At 33.1% G+C, this 21190-nt stretch overlaps 2 protein-coding genes across 2 annotated transcripts; both read right to left on the minus strand.

Annotated features, from left to right (window-relative positions):
* Nucleotides 1-7352: 7352 nt before the first annotated feature.
* On the minus strand, nucleotides 7353-11933 carry TRIADDRAFT_54571 (uncharacterized protein; the record flags this gene model as incomplete). The annotated part of the gene is made up of 2 exons (XM_002111003.1): nucleotides 7353-7976; nucleotides 11535-11933. The coding sequence occupies 2 exons, from the start codon at nucleotides 11931-11933 to the stop codon at nucleotides 7353-7355; spliced, it is 1023 nt and encodes a 340-aa protein (XP_002111039.1).
* Nucleotides 11934-15937: 4004 nt separating this feature from the next.
* Nucleotides 15938-20989, minus strand: TRIADDRAFT_63765 (expressed hypothetical protein; the record flags this gene model as incomplete). The annotated part of the gene is made up of 11 exons (XM_002111004.1): nucleotides 15938-16054; nucleotides 16131-16157; nucleotides 16588-16908; nucleotides 16982-17171; nucleotides 17397-17454; nucleotides 17562-17646; nucleotides 18578-18642; nucleotides 19224-19346; nucleotides 19741-19883; nucleotides 20656-20711; nucleotides 20852-20989. The coding sequence occupies 11 exons, from the start codon at nucleotides 20987-20989 to the stop codon at nucleotides 15938-15940; spliced, it is 1323 nt and encodes a 440-aa protein (XP_002111040.1).
* Between the last annotated feature and the right edge of the window lie 201 nt (nucleotides 20990-21190).

Below are 21190 nucleotides of genomic sequence, written 5' to 3' on the forward strand. Positions count from 1 at the left end.
TAACGAATCAAATGTATTCCAACCATGAGTGAGAAATTGATTATGGATCCAATTATCATTAGTCATTTCGAGTTTGACTTTCCCAAATTAATGTCAACTATTCATTTAATTATGTAGACAATACGTCTGTTACAACAATAGGCCGTTCAATTAAGGAAAGTAAATTGTCATTGCAGTTATATTCGTCAATATAACAAGATAATAATCATAGCTGTTTAATTAAACATCCCCTATCATAATATTACCTTTATGGTATGTGAGACAATATGGTAGTTGAGCATAAATGATAGAAAACAGCAATTTCTGAGAGAGTAGCAAGATCCTACAGTTGTCACTACAGAAATATCTTATACACACATACATGATAAAGATCTATCTAGACAAGATTTTATCCAATTGCATAACTTCCATAATATCTATAATATTATGGAGGGGTCTATCATATTAGACTGTAACGAACGTAGACTCTATAATTTAAGTGAATACAACGATATTAAGCCATGTAAAGCTAATGAAATACTAGCTATAATTGGGATCATAGAGTAAAACTCCTAATTTTTCAGGATTTTTTTATCAAGAGTTGTTTAGTAGCATTATTAGAATCTTATGAAATAATTTAAACATAATCAGAACAAGAATATCTCAGCTTTGATTGTTGTAGCTTGACAGGATTTATTTTGTTTGACTATTAAGTTAAAGACTAAATAGATCATTTTGTATAGAATATTTGAATTCGTACTTACTACGACAGTGCTATTACTACTATACATCAAATTGTTAACAAGGACCACATCACTTATAATGCCTCTTAACAATATTCGTGTTCGTATACGCAACCTTTACGTTTCGTTAATCAAGTTAAATAGCCAGATTGATATCTGATTTGAATAAAATTCCAATTGAGATTGATAAGATAACATAATTTAAAAAATGCTTAAGAATTTAGATTGAGAATATTGTATTACGAAACACTTGTTTTGTAAGCATGCTATCATTACAATTAAAGTGCAGTAATATGAATTATTGAAGAATAATTAAAAGCTTGACTCTATTCAGCTATTTACGATATTTTCTGGTATAAAACTGTCATCTTTAGCACTAAGAACAAGAGCATGGTCGATTGTTTAGTGCGATACCAGCAGTATCATCACATATCTCCATTTTCCAGAAGAAAGTTATCTATGCTTTGATTAGGATTTACTGACATTCGATATTTTCTTTAAGGTATGATGGTACTAGGCATTTTAAAGTATGCAGGAGCTAAATTTGAGAAGCACCTCAATCAGTTGTGATATTATTAAGGATCCGACCCTGTGAGTCAAAATAAACATGAATTATCGATGCCAAGAACTACGTGCATATCTCTAAAAATGTGGGTTCTTGACGTGAAATGGTGTGTATAATTTAAATCATGAATTTAGGTATTAATTAAAAAGTGCTTTGGATAGGTTCCTCTTGTAACGTGACTTAATATTGGACTGTAGACTATAAACCATGTTTAGTATGATGTAAGGTATAGTGGCTTTCTATATTTATTATAAGCCTTTTTTAATATCTCATAGTCATAGACTGTGACTGAAGGTTCTATGTTAGAATACAGATGACTACATATACAGCAAGACGTTAAATCACTATTGATACTAGAGGTAAAAATAGACACGTAACTCATATACTGGTATATGATTACTTCATCGTACTTTGGTAGGTCGAAATAATGTCGACGTAAATACTGTAGCAGTTATCCTACTGGAATAAAGATAGTCCGCTGTAAAATATTGTTACTAATAATTAATATTCTAAATACGCGTAAAATAAGGTAGAATGTTGCTATGCGGACTGTAACTGCGAAATGTACGAATACTACGGAGAAAATATAAGCAGGCAACTCTGGATTAATTTGCTCTGTTTAGAAGTCTTTATAACACCGATAATTGTATTCGGCTAGAGTAGAACCGTGCATAGATTACATAATTATCTTAGAATAAAGATCTCATAAAGTTCTAATTTTTAACGAAATTTCGTAATTTCGTGATTGGTTATTTCACCCTCCGTAACAGACATGAGAGTTACAAGAAATATTGATATCGTAGTGATACACTTTATATCGACTTTGTAGGTACCAGTATAACAAAGTATCGATATTTATGAAAACTAGTTAACTTTTAATACTGTACAGTTGAAGCTTTTACTTGCAATCATACATGGTTCACCGGCGGAAATTGTGCAATGTAGATTCTACTATAGTGCAATATCGCCTTAATTTCATAACAAATGTTGAGAGGATTTAATATCAAATTAATAACTTCCTTCAAAGAAATTACACTTAACATCATATAATAGAATTATACTGTACTACGACATAGGTTTGGATCAGATTAAAGTAGAAAGTGCGTGGAAATTAGCAATTCCAATAAGTAACGTAACAGAAAAGTATAGTTAGTATACAGTACAATTAAATAGAGCGTTTAATGTAATAATACTGTAGTTGTACTTCATAGTGGTAGTGATTGGGAGTAGCGATGTTAACTAACAGCCATACTTCGGCTAACACGAAGTAATAGCACGTATGTTTACACAGCTCAGTTACGGACTACTAGAAATTTCTGGAATTGGATGCGTTCGCGCCTTACACAGTACATTTATAAACAAGGTAGTCTTTGTGCGTGTTCGCAGTTTCTATACTATACTCGTATGTTCAATCTTTCTAAGCAAAGATAGCCATGAGACCCAGTTACACAGGAAAATTTAATTACAGTATACGGTACGATATGGTTAGATATCTTATTAATTCGTGTTACTTCACTGTTTTAAGCTGATTAGGGTCTTTTAACTAGGATTAACCTAACGTTCGTTATGTTAATCAATTTGTTTGCTAGCTGACATTACTAATATGGGGTACATACAATACATCATGAGTTGACATGCCTATGCAACTATAACGCTACATTGCACTGGACGATTGCTTACATAACAGTAGATTAACTTACGCGATATATTACGAGCGGGTTTCAGCTAATATTAAATAATTTGCATATGCGTAAATAAAGGTCATCATTAATACCATAAATTATATTTATTAGTCATGTTTAAATATTTTCGATTACTTAATGACCCTTGAAAAAATTGAATTAAATAAGGTAGAATTTGTCTATTTTTTAAATGCTTACAAGAATGCTTTCAAAAAATAATTATGGCAACATTGTTTAGCATACTTAAGACGATGTACGGTATTAAGAGTAAGGTAGCCGTTTTTAATGTAGAACATATTTAGTTAAGATTACCGATAACATTTTGGAACTTTCAATATTAAAGGAGGTGGGGTTAAATTAGAATGGATCTTTATCAAAATAAATTCATACAAGTGAATACTGCATCTTAATTATCAAGTACAGTGTTCCATCATTTTTAAATATAAACGTTATAAATTCATTTCACCATTAACAGTAATTATTATTTTAGTCTGTTATATTACTTTACGTGATATATTTTGCTCTCAGTTGAGGCAACAAGTTTTACCATCTAAACCGCATATACTCGTACTTGATCGGCTATGCTCTTGTATTACTTTTACATGTTCATTTTATTTCGAATTTAATCGTCTGACGATTTAATATTGGATTTCTTGCATCACCTTAATAAATGAATTGCTCTACTTCAAATAAGATTAAGTTAAATTTATATGAACGTGTTCTATTAACTACACATGATCATATGACCTTTGTTTACGTCTACAAAGTTTATAATTTGGAGGTAGCATAATTGACTAGCATGTATTCGATCAGCACGTGAGCAGAGACATCTAATCTTTTAATTACTAATGGCGATGTAGTACATTGCTGTCTCATTGTTCACAAGAGATAGTACAGTGTACGTTATGATTCTAATAAATGATAATTAATCCATTTTGAATGGTCCTCTGTCGCCCATGGTGAACGACTGAAAGGTATGATTGCTTATTAAAAGCTTACAGAGAACCTGTAGATATTTTATGTAATTAGCAGCGCTATCTATGATATTGCTTTCTTCATTAACAAGCTGCATTAATATAGACGGCAAATCGCTGAAAATTATATATTTATTTTAACGATCCAATATATTAAAAGAATTTTTAGCTCTACTCCATATTTGCTAACTTTTTGGATGATAATTACCGCGTATTGAATTTTAAGTGTATCCGAACAATTCAAAGTTCAGCACGAGAAGCAACATAGAAAGGGCTATTTGTTTATTACAAGGACTAGACTATTTGTAAATTAGACTAATTAGTTACAGAATTATTCACCAGACTGATTATTGTATATGGATGTGCAGTTTTATTATTACTGCTGTACCGCTTATTAGTTATCGCAGCTTATTTATTGATTAATTTCAATTGACAATATGATGAAAGAAGCGATTGAATTTTATATTGTATTGTTTTATTATTCATTATTCATCTAATGACTTGGAGGAATGCAGACTTAATAATCCAGCATGGTAATTTATATTCTTGCCGAGTAAATCATTTATTAGATTTGTGTTGATTTAATAATACCGAAATGTACTTGTAATTTTCGAATTTAGTCTGAACTGTATTCGATTGCTCACAGTAATTTACATCTATAGATAACATTATTGAATAACTAAGCAGAAAAAAATATAGCGTTGTATGCATTTATACGTGGAACGATTAGCTATGCCACTCTCACTTTACTGCAGACTTGCTTGGATAGACATTTTGTGATTCTTCTTATTATTAATGATTCAATGAATCTCGACTCTTATAGTCAGTGGGAGTTTTACTTGCTACTAGTTAAATAGATTGAAATTTCTTGAATTATTTTATAACCAATTTTATTTACAATCCGTCAACTGTAGACATAAATATATACGATAACTGTTACCAAACAGAACGAGGCAGGCTGATACATGAGTACACTGCAAAAAAATTCTGAGATCGGAGCGATCTATTATAGTATTTTAATGGATGTGCACCTTCTTTATCACATTTGCACATATGGTAGCTCATTGTGCGTCTGTAGCTAAGCGCTTACTTCTGCTTACCATTGAGCATTATACTGTAGTATTGTACTATCACGCATATACACTATATACTGCAGCGAATATATGTGGAGGATATCAATCAAAGTCGCAAGGACACCCTCCTCCAATATACCATTGCCATATCGTATATTTGAGGTGATTGTCAAGAGTTATCGTGTTTTAACATACGTATGGATCACCACATGTAGATATTGTATCAATAAAAAATATCTAAGTAAAGCATCTAGTGCTTCTTGATACACGCTAGCCCAAAGTGAATTATAACGCAGTCGTGTGAATTAATGCGCGTGTTCATTGTGACATTAAAGATGAATTAGACTTACAAATTTACAATTCAGCAAGTGTAATAATTCATCAGTATCGCCGCGCAAAGTGCTAACGTGAGCTACTGCTGCTATGTTAGAGAAAACGTGTAGCAGGTTATTTTAATTTAGTTAATTAAAGATGGTCGTATTGGAAATTCATTTATGTAATTACTGCAATAGTATGTACCAATAACTTTCGCGTACAACTCGTAGTTCTGTTGCCAATAATTATATAATAGTACAGTATTACATATTTCCCGTAACATGTCTAAAATGATGCATTACAAATATGGTAGTCTACTCTGTCTGTATCATTAAGTCACTTTAATTGTACTCGTATGCACGTTGGGCATGATTTCATATTAACCATACAAAATTTAAAGTGACGGGCATTAATTACTGTAAACATAATTTACGTAGTGCAGCATAAACAGAAACGCTGTGTTTGAACAAATGCTGCATGAAGTAGAGACATATGAAGCTTCCTATAGCCATCTTTTCTACTTCCCTATTGTACTACTAAATGACGGCAAGAGAAATTTGTTGTCACGACACATGCATATTATTAGCAAATTAGTGATAGGTTAAATCTAATATAAATAACTCAGAGTTTATATAGTTCACAGTATTTTACTGTAAAATCTTAACCTTATTAATTTTATATCCAACATATAATGAATTAGATATAGAAAGGTAAGTAGAACATAAATATTAATAAGCACATTCTTATTGGAGCAATTTTGTAAAATGATGGTTCGTTCCAAAAGTTATCGTTTAGAAAAGCCATGCCATATCTTGCATCTTTAAGAAAGCAAAAGCTTATCCGGATATACGAGCATAGTAGATTATTCATTCCCTTGAAGTATTATGTAAATCCGGGATAATTGACAGCAGTTATGATTTGATAAAAAATTTTTGAACGATATTATAATCGATGAACTGATTGGAACATCAAAGTATTTAGTTGATACAACACAACACAAACATTACAGAACATACGTTCCGTATTGAATGTTATAAATCAATAAACAAAAACGTTAGTTAAGACATTTTAAACGATTATATTATAGCACTGCTAACGTCGATTACAAAAATACTGAAAATTGGATAACAAAAAATTTGTTGTGTTCATTAACCAGAAACGTTATTGCTGTTTGTCACGGTATTCCATAGAAACAGAATGGCAATAATTGATAATATAATTTAAATAAGAAGGTAGCTGCTTGGCTTGCTGATAGCTCATAAGCAGCAACGATAATATACAATAAGAAATAATATCATTAATTAAAGCTAAAAATCAATTTGGTGTATTAGAGTTAATTTGAATAACTGTACAGTGGAATCGTTAAAATATAACTTACAAGTATGCTTCTCTGTACTGTAATGTTTTCAGTAACGTACCTCTACAATCTGATGGTCGTTTGAGAAATACATAGTATTTCTCGTTCATAATGAGACTGAATAACATAGTGTTAATGTACAATGCCAAAGCATAGTAATTCAGCAACGCTTATTTTGATATCAAACAATAAACGTTAAACGGTATCGATCGGTATCACAATCACCGTTCAGACATGTTCACAAAAACCCTTATGTAAGACCGTCTATATAGACATAGTACAATAAATTAAAAGGCAGAAATCTTTATAAGCTATTCTGATTTGTTAGGTCAATAATAAGTATACGTATAATACATGCCAGCCTGTGTATATACACTATGAGTAGTATTTTTACATCATTGAATATGATATAGTTGGCAAACTACATTGTGAGTAATACCTTTACATTGAGATGGTAATCAAATTCTGCTAATATTTGTCAAACTGGTAATAATCAAACTTCTATCGACAGTAACGATAATCATTCTAACATTAAAAAATAAATACTGGGGTCATCATCGCCAATTTCTTTCAGTTTTGTTATAAAATTAGTATAATATCAGGTAACAATCAATGTGTTCTTTTCTCCACTAGTTCACTTGATAGCAAAAGAGAATTAGAGACACTACATGATTAATAACATGCATAACACGCAACTTATGAAGACTACTAATGACGACTTTGATAACTTTAACGCGACATTATCAGTTGCGGGGGTGGTAAAAAATTGGGCGATCGTTTCATTTTGGGTTGGTCCACCATTGCTCTCATAGAAATCTTCCATAGCGCTTGTAGTCCACATTAGCGCTGTAATATTATCGGAAGTAATTAAATCTACCGTACAAGTATATAAATAATAATTTGTAAAATTTGATAAAGAACAATTGTTGTAAGCACTGCCACCATACATTGACGACCAATCTTTTGTAGGTTCGTCGAAATCATTTCCGTATACTTTCGGGCAACCACGTTCACAGATTACAGGTAAATTATCGTTATCAGTCAGTGTATATTCGATAGAAGAAGGAACCGTAATTATAATTGCTAAAAAAGGCCCGGTTTGATGAACAATGATGCTAGTATTGATTCGTTCAATTACTATTTTCATCTTAACTTTCTCTTTTAGGACTTCCACGCGTATTCCTTTACCTTTCGGACTGCCATTAGTAAATACGCTTGGAATATTATCAATCGACGCTTTATAAATTCTGGGACTGGTACAGTCTTCTTCCTTAATAACTACAGATACCTATAAGAGCAAGGTGAAGTTATTCAATCAGAGAATCTGTATACGGTATCTTTATGATTAGCTGAAATTAACATATAAAAAACTTTTCACGAGTTATTGATAGAGCAACCAAAAACAGGAGAAATAAAGAAGGGTGATGTTAATTTTAATCCATAAATATTAAAAGTTAACATTAGCTTCGGCATTGTAATAGTCAACTTTTTGTTTACATAACTTTTTAAATATAATTAGTTGTGTCAATACAAACTGGAAATAACGAGCGTTTATAGGGACGGATCTTTATGAAATAGCGACAAATTATTATACTTTTTAGTATCCCTAGACAATATAAAACTGGGGATGAAGTTCAAAATTTAAATAGAAGAAAAAGAAGTTACAGTTCAGAAATACAAGAAAAAGTGAAGATATTTAATCCACTCAAATTGTAGGGTGAATAGAGTGAATAGTTTGGGCATTATGATTATGTTTAATAAGAGATTGGTAGTAGCTCCGTTCACAGTCCATGGCGGACTGGTCCGGACTAGAGACTGTGGCAGTCATAAATCCCCATAAGATCAAATGATTCATTTGTAGAGTACAGTAAATTTTGGCGATAGCTTAGAGGTTACTACATTGAGAGTCCGTAACTTATGATGAACGACATATTAGTTATTTATCGTAAGAGTTGTTAGTAATGTAATGTTGTCATAGTAGCAACATTTTATTGCCCTTGAGGAACTTTCGATTTAGCAATAACGGTCTACGCGTATTTGCAATTTTTAAATTCAACAAGAAAGCCGATCAGCCAGTGTTAAATCTAGGATTGCTGCTAAACGTTCACGTTCTTATGATTATTGTAACTAAGATGCTGTGGTACCACTAAGTTGAATATTATAACTATACAAACTGTAGTAACTATAAAATGACGTTACTGAAACCCTAGCTACCATCAAATAAAAGCCTTAATTAATTTGTTCACATGATCACAGTACGAAAAGCTGGGGGCAAAGACTACAACAAAACCATAGTACCTAGCTAACAAAGGTAGTAGGATCGTCGTAACCTGATAATGAATTAGTTATTACTTATTGAAATACAGTCAATTTTTAGTGTTACCGCTTTTTGTACAAACCAAAAGGTTATTTCTCATTGTCAAATTCATTCAGCATGTGCAAAACATCTGATTTATTACGTTTCAACTGCGAAGCGTTGACTTTATAAAATTTCCGCTACTTTGCGGTGCATAAATCTCATGATACTGTACGAATATTTCATATGGATTTAGGATCACGATCTACGAAATATTAGTGAAATTTGCATTGCAATTCAAGAAACTGATGATAACAGCGATTTTGTTGATTTATACTTTACATGATTAAAGTACTTAGTTAGTCCCTATTTTGTATACCCTCAGTTTTCGAGTGAAGATTAATCTTTTCTCCGCTCAATCGTATTATTAATCAACGACTCTTGAGCACTTCAGAAATCATTAAAATATCAAATACTTGGGGAGTGAAATTAAGGGAACGCCCATGATCGTACGTACAGATTATCTCTTAGCGTTAAAATTTCTCCGCTTTTCTAGCGAAGATTATAAATCAAACTACGAAATTAAATATTGCCTATTCGGTCAAAATTCGGGTCATCCTTCGATCTTCTGGCTTTCGCTAGACGTTCATAAGATTAAGTTTTGGTATTGTAGTCCATGATGGATTTCTAATTTGAGCTAGGTCAAACACTGTACATTTTTGGTGTATATAGTAACGATCATTAGTAACATCATCTACTAGGCTGTTACCGCCATGCTTTTGCAAGAACAGTACTGTGTCAACACACAAAACAGCATTGAATTTTTCACTGTTGCCGTAGGCTGTAGTATGTAGGTAAACACTACGGTAGGGTAGTTTGCAAAGCATCAAAAAATTCTACAAGAGTACAGTACAATACAATTAATTATGCAACTGCATTCTACCATACGCAACAGCACCTTAGTCAGTGGGTGGCGCATCTGCTGACTCACGCAACAATAGTCCATTTTTCGCTCTTCTAATGCTACAGGTAATGTACTGTATTGCACAGTTGCAGGGACTTGTACAAAAAAGGAATATTCCCTTAGAAGTCCCTGTAGGATGTCTGTGAATGACAATACTGGACATACCGCACATGTTTGATAAAAATATTTTTAAAAGCGCAGAATCTGATAGTCACTAATAAATATGAAAAGCAAATTATTAGCAATGATATACAGACTACGAGTATCATACAGTACATAGAAAATAGTAGTTACACCAGAAACAATTTTAAGCACCTAAATACTGTACTCATTCAAATAGTTCTGTACTCGCTCCAAGTAAAGCAAATTTTGTTCTCCATAAAACAGTACTGTAGTATTGGTGGACAGTCGAGTAGCGCTTGGTGCATCTATATACAATATCAAGTACAGTAAAAAGGACATTGAAGTAGTGTGTATTATGGTACCATTATTACAGTACTCCCAAGAGTCAATACTATATGTCAATATGCGTGTTTACTTTAGAAGTTAATAATTGCGCATGATGACAAGATCGAAGTAGTTGTCAAAAGGGTACCGCAGGGATATTACCAACTCCAACAATCTCAAAGACGCATAATTGTCTGAATCTGTGTAAAAGTGGAAATTTAGAGGTTTCGCTGCTACAGTTAATTAAGGAAATGAAAGGAAGAGAAACTACTACGAATACATGTTACACTCCTAATCCTTTTCTGTAATTGTCTACAGTACAATACTGTATTAGTGACATCAAAATTTGATAAGTTGTTTAGTCAGGTTATTGATGTTATTTTACTGGATTAGTTGTAAATTTAAAATCGCATAAAGGCATGGAATTTAATAAAACACATTGCCGTCACCAATTTTAAGTATTCCTAAATCTCAACAGTTTTATAATGATTAACATGTAATACAGCAGAGGCATGCAATAAAAAATCAAGTATCTGCTATTTCTGACTATTTAATCCTGCTAATGGCAGAGCAACTCACAGCCTGTTGCTGCCTAGCCAGTCTATTCAACGGTCTGGCATTACTGTAGTTGTCCATCACTGGTATTGATAATTTGATACACCGTAAATTGTGATTACTAGCTAAAACCTGGTTTAGCTTAATGTCTTCACAGTAGAGGGTTAGCACGATAATAAATTTCAGAACTTCTTGGGTTCCCAACAAATCATCTAGGTATTGAACACTGTATCGTCACATACTACAGTACAGTATATACCATTGGATGATTAGGGAATTACTGGGGTATTAATAATGAATTACAGTAAAATGGTACCGCGAATGTAAGTTTCATGTAGATAACTTTCATTTAAATTATTATAAAGAGAACCAAAAATGAACGAAACGAATGTACAACACATTAGTTAATCCAGAAATTTATCGTTTTCAATAAAAGCAGTGAATGTAACGCAAAAATTGATGACCATTGCTCTAACACAGCATCGACGATGGGAGCAATTTCGTAACTACTTACGGAAGCGTAATAGAAATATTTATATCTGATGTTATTACAAAAAAAAGCATCCCTGTTAATATTATCATACCTTATTCATTCGCAGTGCTGTAGTATATTGGTTAGCAGTATGGAAACTGCCCTGCACCATGAAGTGCTTGTTTTTAACTACAGGCCATGATCCACTTTGGCTTCGTGAGATAGAAGAGGTGCAACTTTGTAGTCCACCATCAAATGTTCGCAAGTGCCAACTGCCAAATATCGAACATGTTTTGTATTGCAACGCATCATCATAAGAGGGACGGCACTTATAATCTACGCTTGTAGTTACTCTATTAGGCTGAGTAGGCAAAAACGTTGGTGTCGCTGAAGAATTATTATGACACTGGGGTTGAAACTTTTGATATGTGGCATAAAACTGCTTCAAATGCAAGTTACATTGGCAACCATCTGTATAGGCATTGTGTAAGCAATGCACAAATGCGCACATTTTAGCAGATGCCTTTCCATTTTCTGGTTTGTTCTCATCCTGAACCTGATTATAAAGCCGCGTACAATTATACTCGTACTTCGATGGACATTTACAATCACTATTCGAATCACCAACCGCCCAACCTACAGATTAAATCAAATGCGTCAATATAAAATTGTAAAGAATAAAAAAGTACAATGATTGTGTACTAAGTAAGAAAACAAAGGAGATAAAACTGAAATTTTTTCTGGGACAGTAAGAAACAGTGCGTTATATGTGATTATCAATAATTCTCGAATAATAATTCGGATTATGACTTTTCAAATGTATAGAGCTAAAAGATTACTATATTAATGATATAATGTATAATATTGTAATCCACATAAAACTCCATCATCCGATCATGTTACAGAAGAGTTTACGGCTGTCTACTGTGTGCCATGTATAGTATTATACAATGCGTTGCGACTTTTTTATATACTATAAAATATCGAAATGTCAATTAAAAGCTATGAATATAGTACGTAACTTCTGAGTAACAGCTACTACAAGAAAAATTTGTGACTGCGTAATAAATAAAATAAAAAAATTAACTTCTGGTAACCATTTTATTGATACAAGTTATTCATTGAGTGGTCATGACGGAAAAACAAATTTTAATTCAACCCTGTCTTGCGTCTCGAAATACAGTATCTGTACGCCAATCAATCAAATTTACAAACTGTGGTGTAAAATAATATATATTTTTCCAATCATTATAGCGATACTAATATTATAAGTATTGAATAACTATATCCCGGACATGGGAGAACATAGGAGAATTGAGAAATGATAGTGAGAGTAGGATCAAGTTTCTTATGCTAGAACTACGGCGTTATAGTAATATTACTAATATATTTGCATACGCGACAAAAGCGCTTAATTAATGACATCGCGGTTGAGTGAAAATCGTCGTTACATTCAATACTTACTTACCTAAGTGTAATGAAAGTAGAGGAAGTAAGAAAGTATTAGTAATCAAAAATGTAATAAAGAAGGGAGAGCCTAGCTCTCTGGCCATTATAATGCGTTGTTGTATGGCATTCGCTACGTTGAACTGCTGATTCGTAATGGTCAACTAATTTTTTGGTCGGTGGTCTTATTAAAAAAATTCACTCTTCAACACCAATCAAGCATGCATATACTGCATGTATGGTCACTAAGTAGAGTATGCGTACAATAAAAATACACGGACACTACATCCTGTAAATTTCTCTTTATTTTCTGCCGTTCAAAAAAGAAAAAATAATACAGTAGGTGGACAAGCTGTACAGTGTACAGTACATGTTAACACATGCAGTACGTACTGTACAGTACTGTACTGTACAGTACTGTACTGTACAGTACATTGGCAGTCTGTATCGCTACTTCGATGTACTGTACAGTACTGTACAGTATAGCTACATTTGTACTGTACAGTGTACAGTACTGTACAAATGTAGCTATACAGTACTGTAGAGGGTCTCTAATGAATTACTGTACTAGCACAGCAAAGAGAAAAAATATTAAAAATCTTACTCCTACAGTATGTACTGTACGTACAATGTACAGTACATTGTACATTCAGTGTACTGTACAAGTACAGACTCCGTAGTGCAAAGTAACAAATAGTTACTTTAAAACATACAGTGTTATATTATATCATATCATATTATAATACTGTACAGTACAGTATAATACAGTATAATAGGAAGCGGTGTGGTACAGTTATTATTAGAACCAGAACCAAGGGGATTACTGTATTATTGTTGTTATCTTGACCAATGTTACAGGACGAGAAGAAACGTTTGCTCATTGGCCTGATGCCCAAATCCCCACTCAAACAAAAGATAACTAGGAAAACGATCTTCATGGCTAGAATTTTCAAATGCCTGTGAGGCTACAGTACTTACTCTATCACAGACTTCTAAGGAAATTCTTACAAATCCCTGGCAGTATAGCCATATCTGGCTATTTTAAGTCAAATTAAAGTATGCAACGCACTCTGTAACAAATACAATACTTTAGATACTATGAAACATGTTCTAATAATAATAAAATAAAATAAAATAAAATGGAACAAAAACAGCGATGTCAATGACTTGGTAAAAACAGAACAACAACAGCCTGCCCTGCAGTAAAAGGACCCAGCCACAGCAGGCGTCAGCCCCGTAAAGGTTAATGGGATACTGTCGGATCCTTTGTCAATCAAGTACAGTACATTGTTTGTTGTATCAATTCTGAACGCCCACTGTACAGTGTACTGTACTGTACACTGTACTGTGCTGTATAAAATAAATCATTTTTTTACAATAAGTACAGAGTCGAAGGAGACCAGCACGAGTTTTATCATGACCTTTACTTATCATCAATCAATCATTTAATTATGCCGTCCTGTACTGACTCATATACTGTACTGTACAGTACATAAAATAAATAAAAAATAAAATCTATACAGTATATACTGTGCAGTATACGTCACGTTCCTAGTATACTATACAGTATATTAATGTAGGTTATGACTATGACAGCTTACTGACTGTATTCTATGATACTAAAGCTACTAAAGCTACACCATGAACTTCTACTTCATATTGTTTCTACTTGCGCGTATTACTTCTTGGTACCTATTGTTGTGAATAAGTTCCGAAATAAATTAACTGTAAGTTTCATAAGTTTCATAAAGTTTTGTTTTATAGATGCAACAACGAAACAAATCAGAAGGTGCTCGTACTGTTACATTACTACATGCAGGGAACGGCATTGGCGTCCGAAGTCGAACTCAGCGGTATGCAAGCGTATGTAACATGTAATGTAGTCAATTTACTGTTAGTACAATATTGCACGTATGCACACAACATTCAGTACTGTGCACTTACAATCTTTTGTCCCATACAGTACGTTATAATGCTACCCAAACTACGGTAGTAATTCTATAGTCCGGATAGAACATACACTGATGGCATAGACATTATTGATAACCTGCTGTTTAGGGTTGGGATTATAGGCAAAGTTGTATAGTACAAATTAGATAACAAAAAAACATGGTAAATTTCAGAATTGTGAGATTACTAAACAAAAATTGCGATCACTGGAAATCCTTCCCATACTACATGTAGTACAGCACTATATAATAATAATTTAAAATCCACAAGGACTATATAGTAGGCTTAATACATGTTGAAAGTAAAATTTTAATTCAAACAATGTATCCAAATCCAGCGTCTACAAAGCTCTAAATTAAGCATTAAATGATTAGATTAAAATCAAGGCAGCCATGATGAGATGAAAACAGATACTACCATATTGACAATTACTTACTATTAGTTCAAAAATTACGAATTCAAATTGAGATTAAACTGTAACGATGAATATATTACTGCGTACGGTATCTCTAATTAATATCAATTAATTAATTAATCATATAAAAATTTACAATTCGATGCAGTTGTACTATATATCATATCTATGTGGTGCACAGGGTGATATAATGATTTTACATTACTACTAATACCATTCGGAATTGGAGAGGCAAAGACTGCAAGACAAAAAAATTACTTTCTCAGATTAAAGTAAAATTAATATCATTAATTAGATTTATTATACAGTAAACGTAAACAATTTAACACAAATAATTGTAATTATAATTATTATAGTAATTCATAAATCAATTCCTTAGTTGTTACCAATGTAAAATATATCAATGGAACTACATGATTGTATTATATCAGCTTGGAGCATGTCGAATTTTTGACAAGTCGTATTTTAATCCAGATTTAAATTAATAATAATACATTTTACAACTGTGATACTAAGTCATAACATATACTAATAAACCGTACAATTTAGCAACTAAGCTTAAAGCAGATATCTATAATCGATTAGATGCACTGGTGTAATAAGGAATAACGAATGATCCCCAGCTTTAAAGTTTCGTATAATTTATAGAGTTCACTGGCAATTAAATGTATCTCCGTACACATGCTGCAAGGACTGTCCATAAATTAGATATCACCATTTAGAATCAAGTTAACTGCTCTATTAATATCTCCATTCGTTAATTCTAGAGCACGCAGACTTAAGGCATCATCCTGAATACCCATTTCACGTAAAATTTGAATCTATAATGATTAGTTATACCGTAATTAATACGCTATATTTTTAGCTATAGCTTATTTAGTAGATGTTTTTATATACCTGTTTCTGTCTTTCTTGTGAACGTTCCTAAAACGTTATAGAAGCACCAAATTAATGAACAGAAATACTATATCGAAGCTATTACGATTATTCTATAGAGAAATATGACACTAAAATGCAGTTCTATTGACGTATATGCAAGATTTTCTATGATAATATATATCAGAGCCTGTACAAATAAACTATAGATAAAAGTAGGCATGAATCATTAAAAATGAAATACAGCTGTAAATTATAACTTTAAATACACACTATATTGTTACAAGAGAGTAAAATCTAGCTATCCGTAGATCTATGGCAGTTATTGATCATGATCTTCGTTACTAATCTCTTCAACAAAAGTCGTTTATGCTTTAAAAAATGTAACAGCAAAACAAGCTATATCCGTCTAAAGTAAAGTTTCACGAACTATAATTTTCATCTATCAATATTACCAAGCTAGGCAAAGTAGTATTACCTGCAATATAGTATTATTCCTTCTATCACTGCCTAAAGCGTTATCAAGGGCTTGGCTTAATAAATCAGACGTTATCCTATTGGGCTCTTGGTCAACACTAGAAGTAGTAGGTGAATCTCTTGTCTCATGTCGTTGTGATTGCAATGATTCCGCACTATCATTTTGCGTAGAAGATGATGTAAATGCACTTGCTAGGGCTGCCTCCAAATGCTGTCGAGTAACAAGCTGTGTTTGCGATGTGCCTGCTGCTGATTCTGAGGTTTGTGTCGCACCTATGGTCGCACCAGATCCATATGGACGGAAAGTATCGTATACATCACCCTATCACAAGTAGAATAACCGCTGTCATACCGTTGTCTGTGACAGTAATTTTATAAGTTTTGGTCACACTTACTATGGGAAATTGCTCAGGATTAGACAATTCGTAGGTATCATCGTTAGAATCATCCGAATTTCCTCCGTTGCTATGGACTTGACGGCGAAGTGATGCGCCGTCTCGTAGAGGTATTTCTCTTACATTTATTCCGGTAGCTTTCATAACATATAATACCGCTTGACCAAGAACTGGATGAGCTTTAATCACACTAGAATAATGAAATAACAGATTTGAAAAAGGGACCAGCTTATATCCCCGAAGGCAACATTAATTAAAGGAAACAGTATGAAATTAGGTCATAAGTTCCGGGCTCAAGAGTCCGTAATAATCGTACAATAATTACTTAGTTAAAAGCTTATATCGGGTACAGCAATACAGTATCTTAAACTGGATAGTAAACAAGTGAGCGTATAAGATTAAAACTGCTCTGTACCTTTCTAGATTAGAAGGATCCATTAACATTCGCATAAGGTCTTTATCTACAAGTATATCTAGTAATTGTAGATGATATGATTACAGATCAATAATATTAATGTTTTAGATTACATTATAAAGAAATACGTCTGTTTGATATAATGTCTCCGTTGCCGTATCTTACTAAAAGCAATGGTGTTTTCTCGTAGACCCGGAATGGCTGAATGTACTTGTTGAATGACTTCGGGCTTATCGAAAGCGGTACTGATCTAAAATGCGAAAAATGTATACAATTTAATGTAGAATTGATGGTAATACGATAGTAAACAACCCTGCAATGAGTTTATGAGCATTAGCTACACTAATATATATCATCATTCCTGTCATAGTTATTTTACGTCCATTTCAACTGAAGATGTTGCTAATTGATTTGCAACTACAACCATTAGGTAGGATGTAATGTATTTCAAGTTGTAGTTAACAATTGCAACTGTACTGTATTGGCTTCTTAAGTGTGGCTATTGCATAAGTACAAGTAGCATTGATTTTGTAACATAATATAGGCCAGATAGAAAATCTTTTCATTTACGCCTAATGTATCGTATAAGATAGCAACACGCGTTATAATGAAATACTTGTATAACAGTTGCATACACTGCATAAATATTCAAGACAAAAGCCAATACAATATTTACGATAATTAATAGTAAGTAACTAGTATCTATCATCCCTTATATAACATCGCAATATATATTAAACTGGACTGTCAGGAAAAATATGTAACTATACATTAGTAATTGATTAAAATGCCAAGTTGGCAATGATTGAAAGTAAGTAAAGTAAAATGAAAATACAATATGAAGCACACGTATTGTGGTATAAATTACTGCGATAGCTAAACTTAACTCCTAAAAATTACAAACTGTGGTAACCGCACATTTTAGGATGTCGGAGTGTCACGGTCAAGCTTTTGCCGCATAAGATGCCTATGCATTACATTCGCATAAGCTTGACAAGCATCAATGTATCACCCTACATAAATTAGCTGCGTTAAATGTAGTGATCTCTAGCACTGACTAATTTTGAATTTAGTGCATTTAAGCTTTTTGAAACACCAATAGAAGCAGGTTATTTCTTAATGAGTTACAACATACGAAAGAAAGAACATTCAATAAAGATACAGAGTACAAGTATACCTACTTTTTCTAAGACCTTCGGGTTGAGCATAGCTCTCCTTAGCTTCGAAATCAATTCATTTACATTAACTACAATTGAAAGAGTTAGACAATTTAAGCAAATTGTAAGAAATAAGAGAAGAGGGTCAAAAGAAAGGATAGAAGTAAAACTATAATAGTAGTTTTTCATACGTTTGGGTATGTGTATAATTTACTCCTTACATCAAGTTCGTAACGAATAATTATGCTCGAACGATTAAATACGTGGTCCTACTATGAAGACCACATACAATGCATTTTATAACTTTGTGTGAGGTATTGGTGCATTTCAAATATGCTAACCTACTTAAAAACTACAGTTACATATTTAGCAAATATACCAACAACGTAACAACTTTGAAACATGCAAGACCCAGAAATGGCTAAAGTACAGTTTGTCAGTATATCACAATAATACAGTACAGTACCGTATGTATTACTGAAAGTTAGAGAATGGTCAAATGGATCATCATGAAAATACAATATATTAGCTAGAATCTGCTTTTAAGTTAATGCCTAATGGGTGATTGCAAAAAGATGAACTACTGTATCATTGGATCATTTAAACAAGTAATGATTACATTATTTACAGTTAATAATATGAATACAGTAGTGTACAACTATAGCTTTACCTGTAGTTTCTTCCGTCGTTACAATCTGCTTCTTGGGTAAAAGGTAGACGGTACTTTTCTCGCGTATATTGTATGATTCCAATGAGTTACCATCAGTCAAGAGCTGACCCTTATAAACTAAATCTAAGTCCAATACATGAAATGTAATATCACTATTACAATGTCTTCAAGTTCACATAAATTTACTGCAGCTACGCTATCGGTCAAGAGATGACCTTTATAAACTAAGCTAAATCTTAGTCCGATACGTCAAATGCAATGTCATTATTACAATAAGTTAACTTGATCTAAATTTGCTGCAACTACACTACCGAGCTACGCATATGTACAGACGATACAGTAGAAATACAGAGTATTGGAAATGAGAACTAAAAACAGTTAGCAGTAGCATTTAAAATTAATTTGATGTCATTCAATCAGGTAGGAAGTGAGAACTGTACTTTAACGAAACTACTTTAATATTGTACTGTACAGTACAGCACACAGTGTTTAGACGTTTAATGAAATAGTAACTCACTCTGATAGTCAATAGAGATATCCCAGTGGCGAGAAATTTTAATTTTAAGATTCTCTACCTTGTCCTTTAAATTAATTTTAAGATGAAGATCCTCATGTAATTGCAAACTACTAACAAATAATTCGGCCGTCATATCTTCATGTCTTTCATTTAAATATAACCAAAATGGAGAATGATGTAGCAATCAATGCCAGAATGAAACACAGCAAAAATGATCACAAATCAATCAGACAGTACAGTGGTGTTCAGTGCACTGTACACTTAGTGGCAGTATAGTACTAGCACTTCCTTACCAGACTGTACACTGTGTACAGTCAACACCTTGAACTATTGTACAGTACAGTACACTCAGTACGGTGTCACGGTCCATGTAAGGAAGGATTCGGGCATTCTATAGAAAGCCCGGGCAATCTATAGAAATTAATAGATTGCCCGATACTCCGGGCAATGTACAGTACACTGTACAGTAATAGAAAACCCTTTTTTATAATCTGGGCAATGTACTGTACTGTACCGTACATTTCTTTGTACTATACAGTACTCTGTATTGTACTGTACAGTAGTGCTGTACTGTACAGACAGTACAGTACAGTGGTACAGTATTGCACTGAAAGGCTATGCACTGTACAGTCTGTACTGTACACTTGTACAGTGTACAGTACATAAAATAAGACAATACTGTACAGTACTGTACTTTACTGTACTGTACAGTACTGCACGGTATGACTGTGTCACTTACAGTACAGTACAGTGCATAGCCTTTCAGTGCAATACTGTACAGTACTGTACTGTACAGTACAGCACTACAGTACTGTACAGTACAATACAGAGTACTGTACACACATGTACAGTACTGTACAGTATGTACATTGCCCAGATTGTAAAAAAGGGTTTTCTATTACTGTACTGACATACTGTACATTGCCCGGAGTGTCGGGCAATCTATTAATTTCTATAGATTGCTGTATAAACTAAAGGAAAAAATCGAATCAAACGCTGTAACGGAAAAATCAGGAGTTTCGGTTATAACTGGTAGTAACTGTATAACCGTAACCGTAGTGTACTGTAGGAATAAAGCTGGAGTGATTACGTAAGTACCTCAGTACAGTACCTTAAACGCGCATAAATCCTTGCGCCACGGTATACTGCAGGAAAAAATAAGATCTGCTTCACTCAGGTCTACTTCAACGCCCTTGGTAAATCGGTAACTACAAGCAGTCGAACTGAAAGTGAATCGAATTACTGCCATATTAACCTCCTTAGGTCAGTCATACGAGTATTTACTGTGACCACAAATCTCTTCCTCTTTCATGCTATTACATAAGATATTGAACAAGAAATCAAACACTACTTTAGCTATCACAGCAAGTAGCTAACCTATCGTCATTGCACATTGCAATAAGTTAGAGCTTCATTAATTGGGCGATTATTCATACTTTTACGACTAGCA

This window comes from Trichoplax adhaerens, genomic scaffold (assembly GCF_000150275.1).
Source record: "Trichoplax adhaerens TRIADscaffold_3 genomic scaffold, whole genome shotgun sequence".
NCBI lineage: Eukaryota > Metazoa > Placozoa > Uniplacotomia > Trichoplacea > Trichoplacidae > Trichoplax > Trichoplax adhaerens.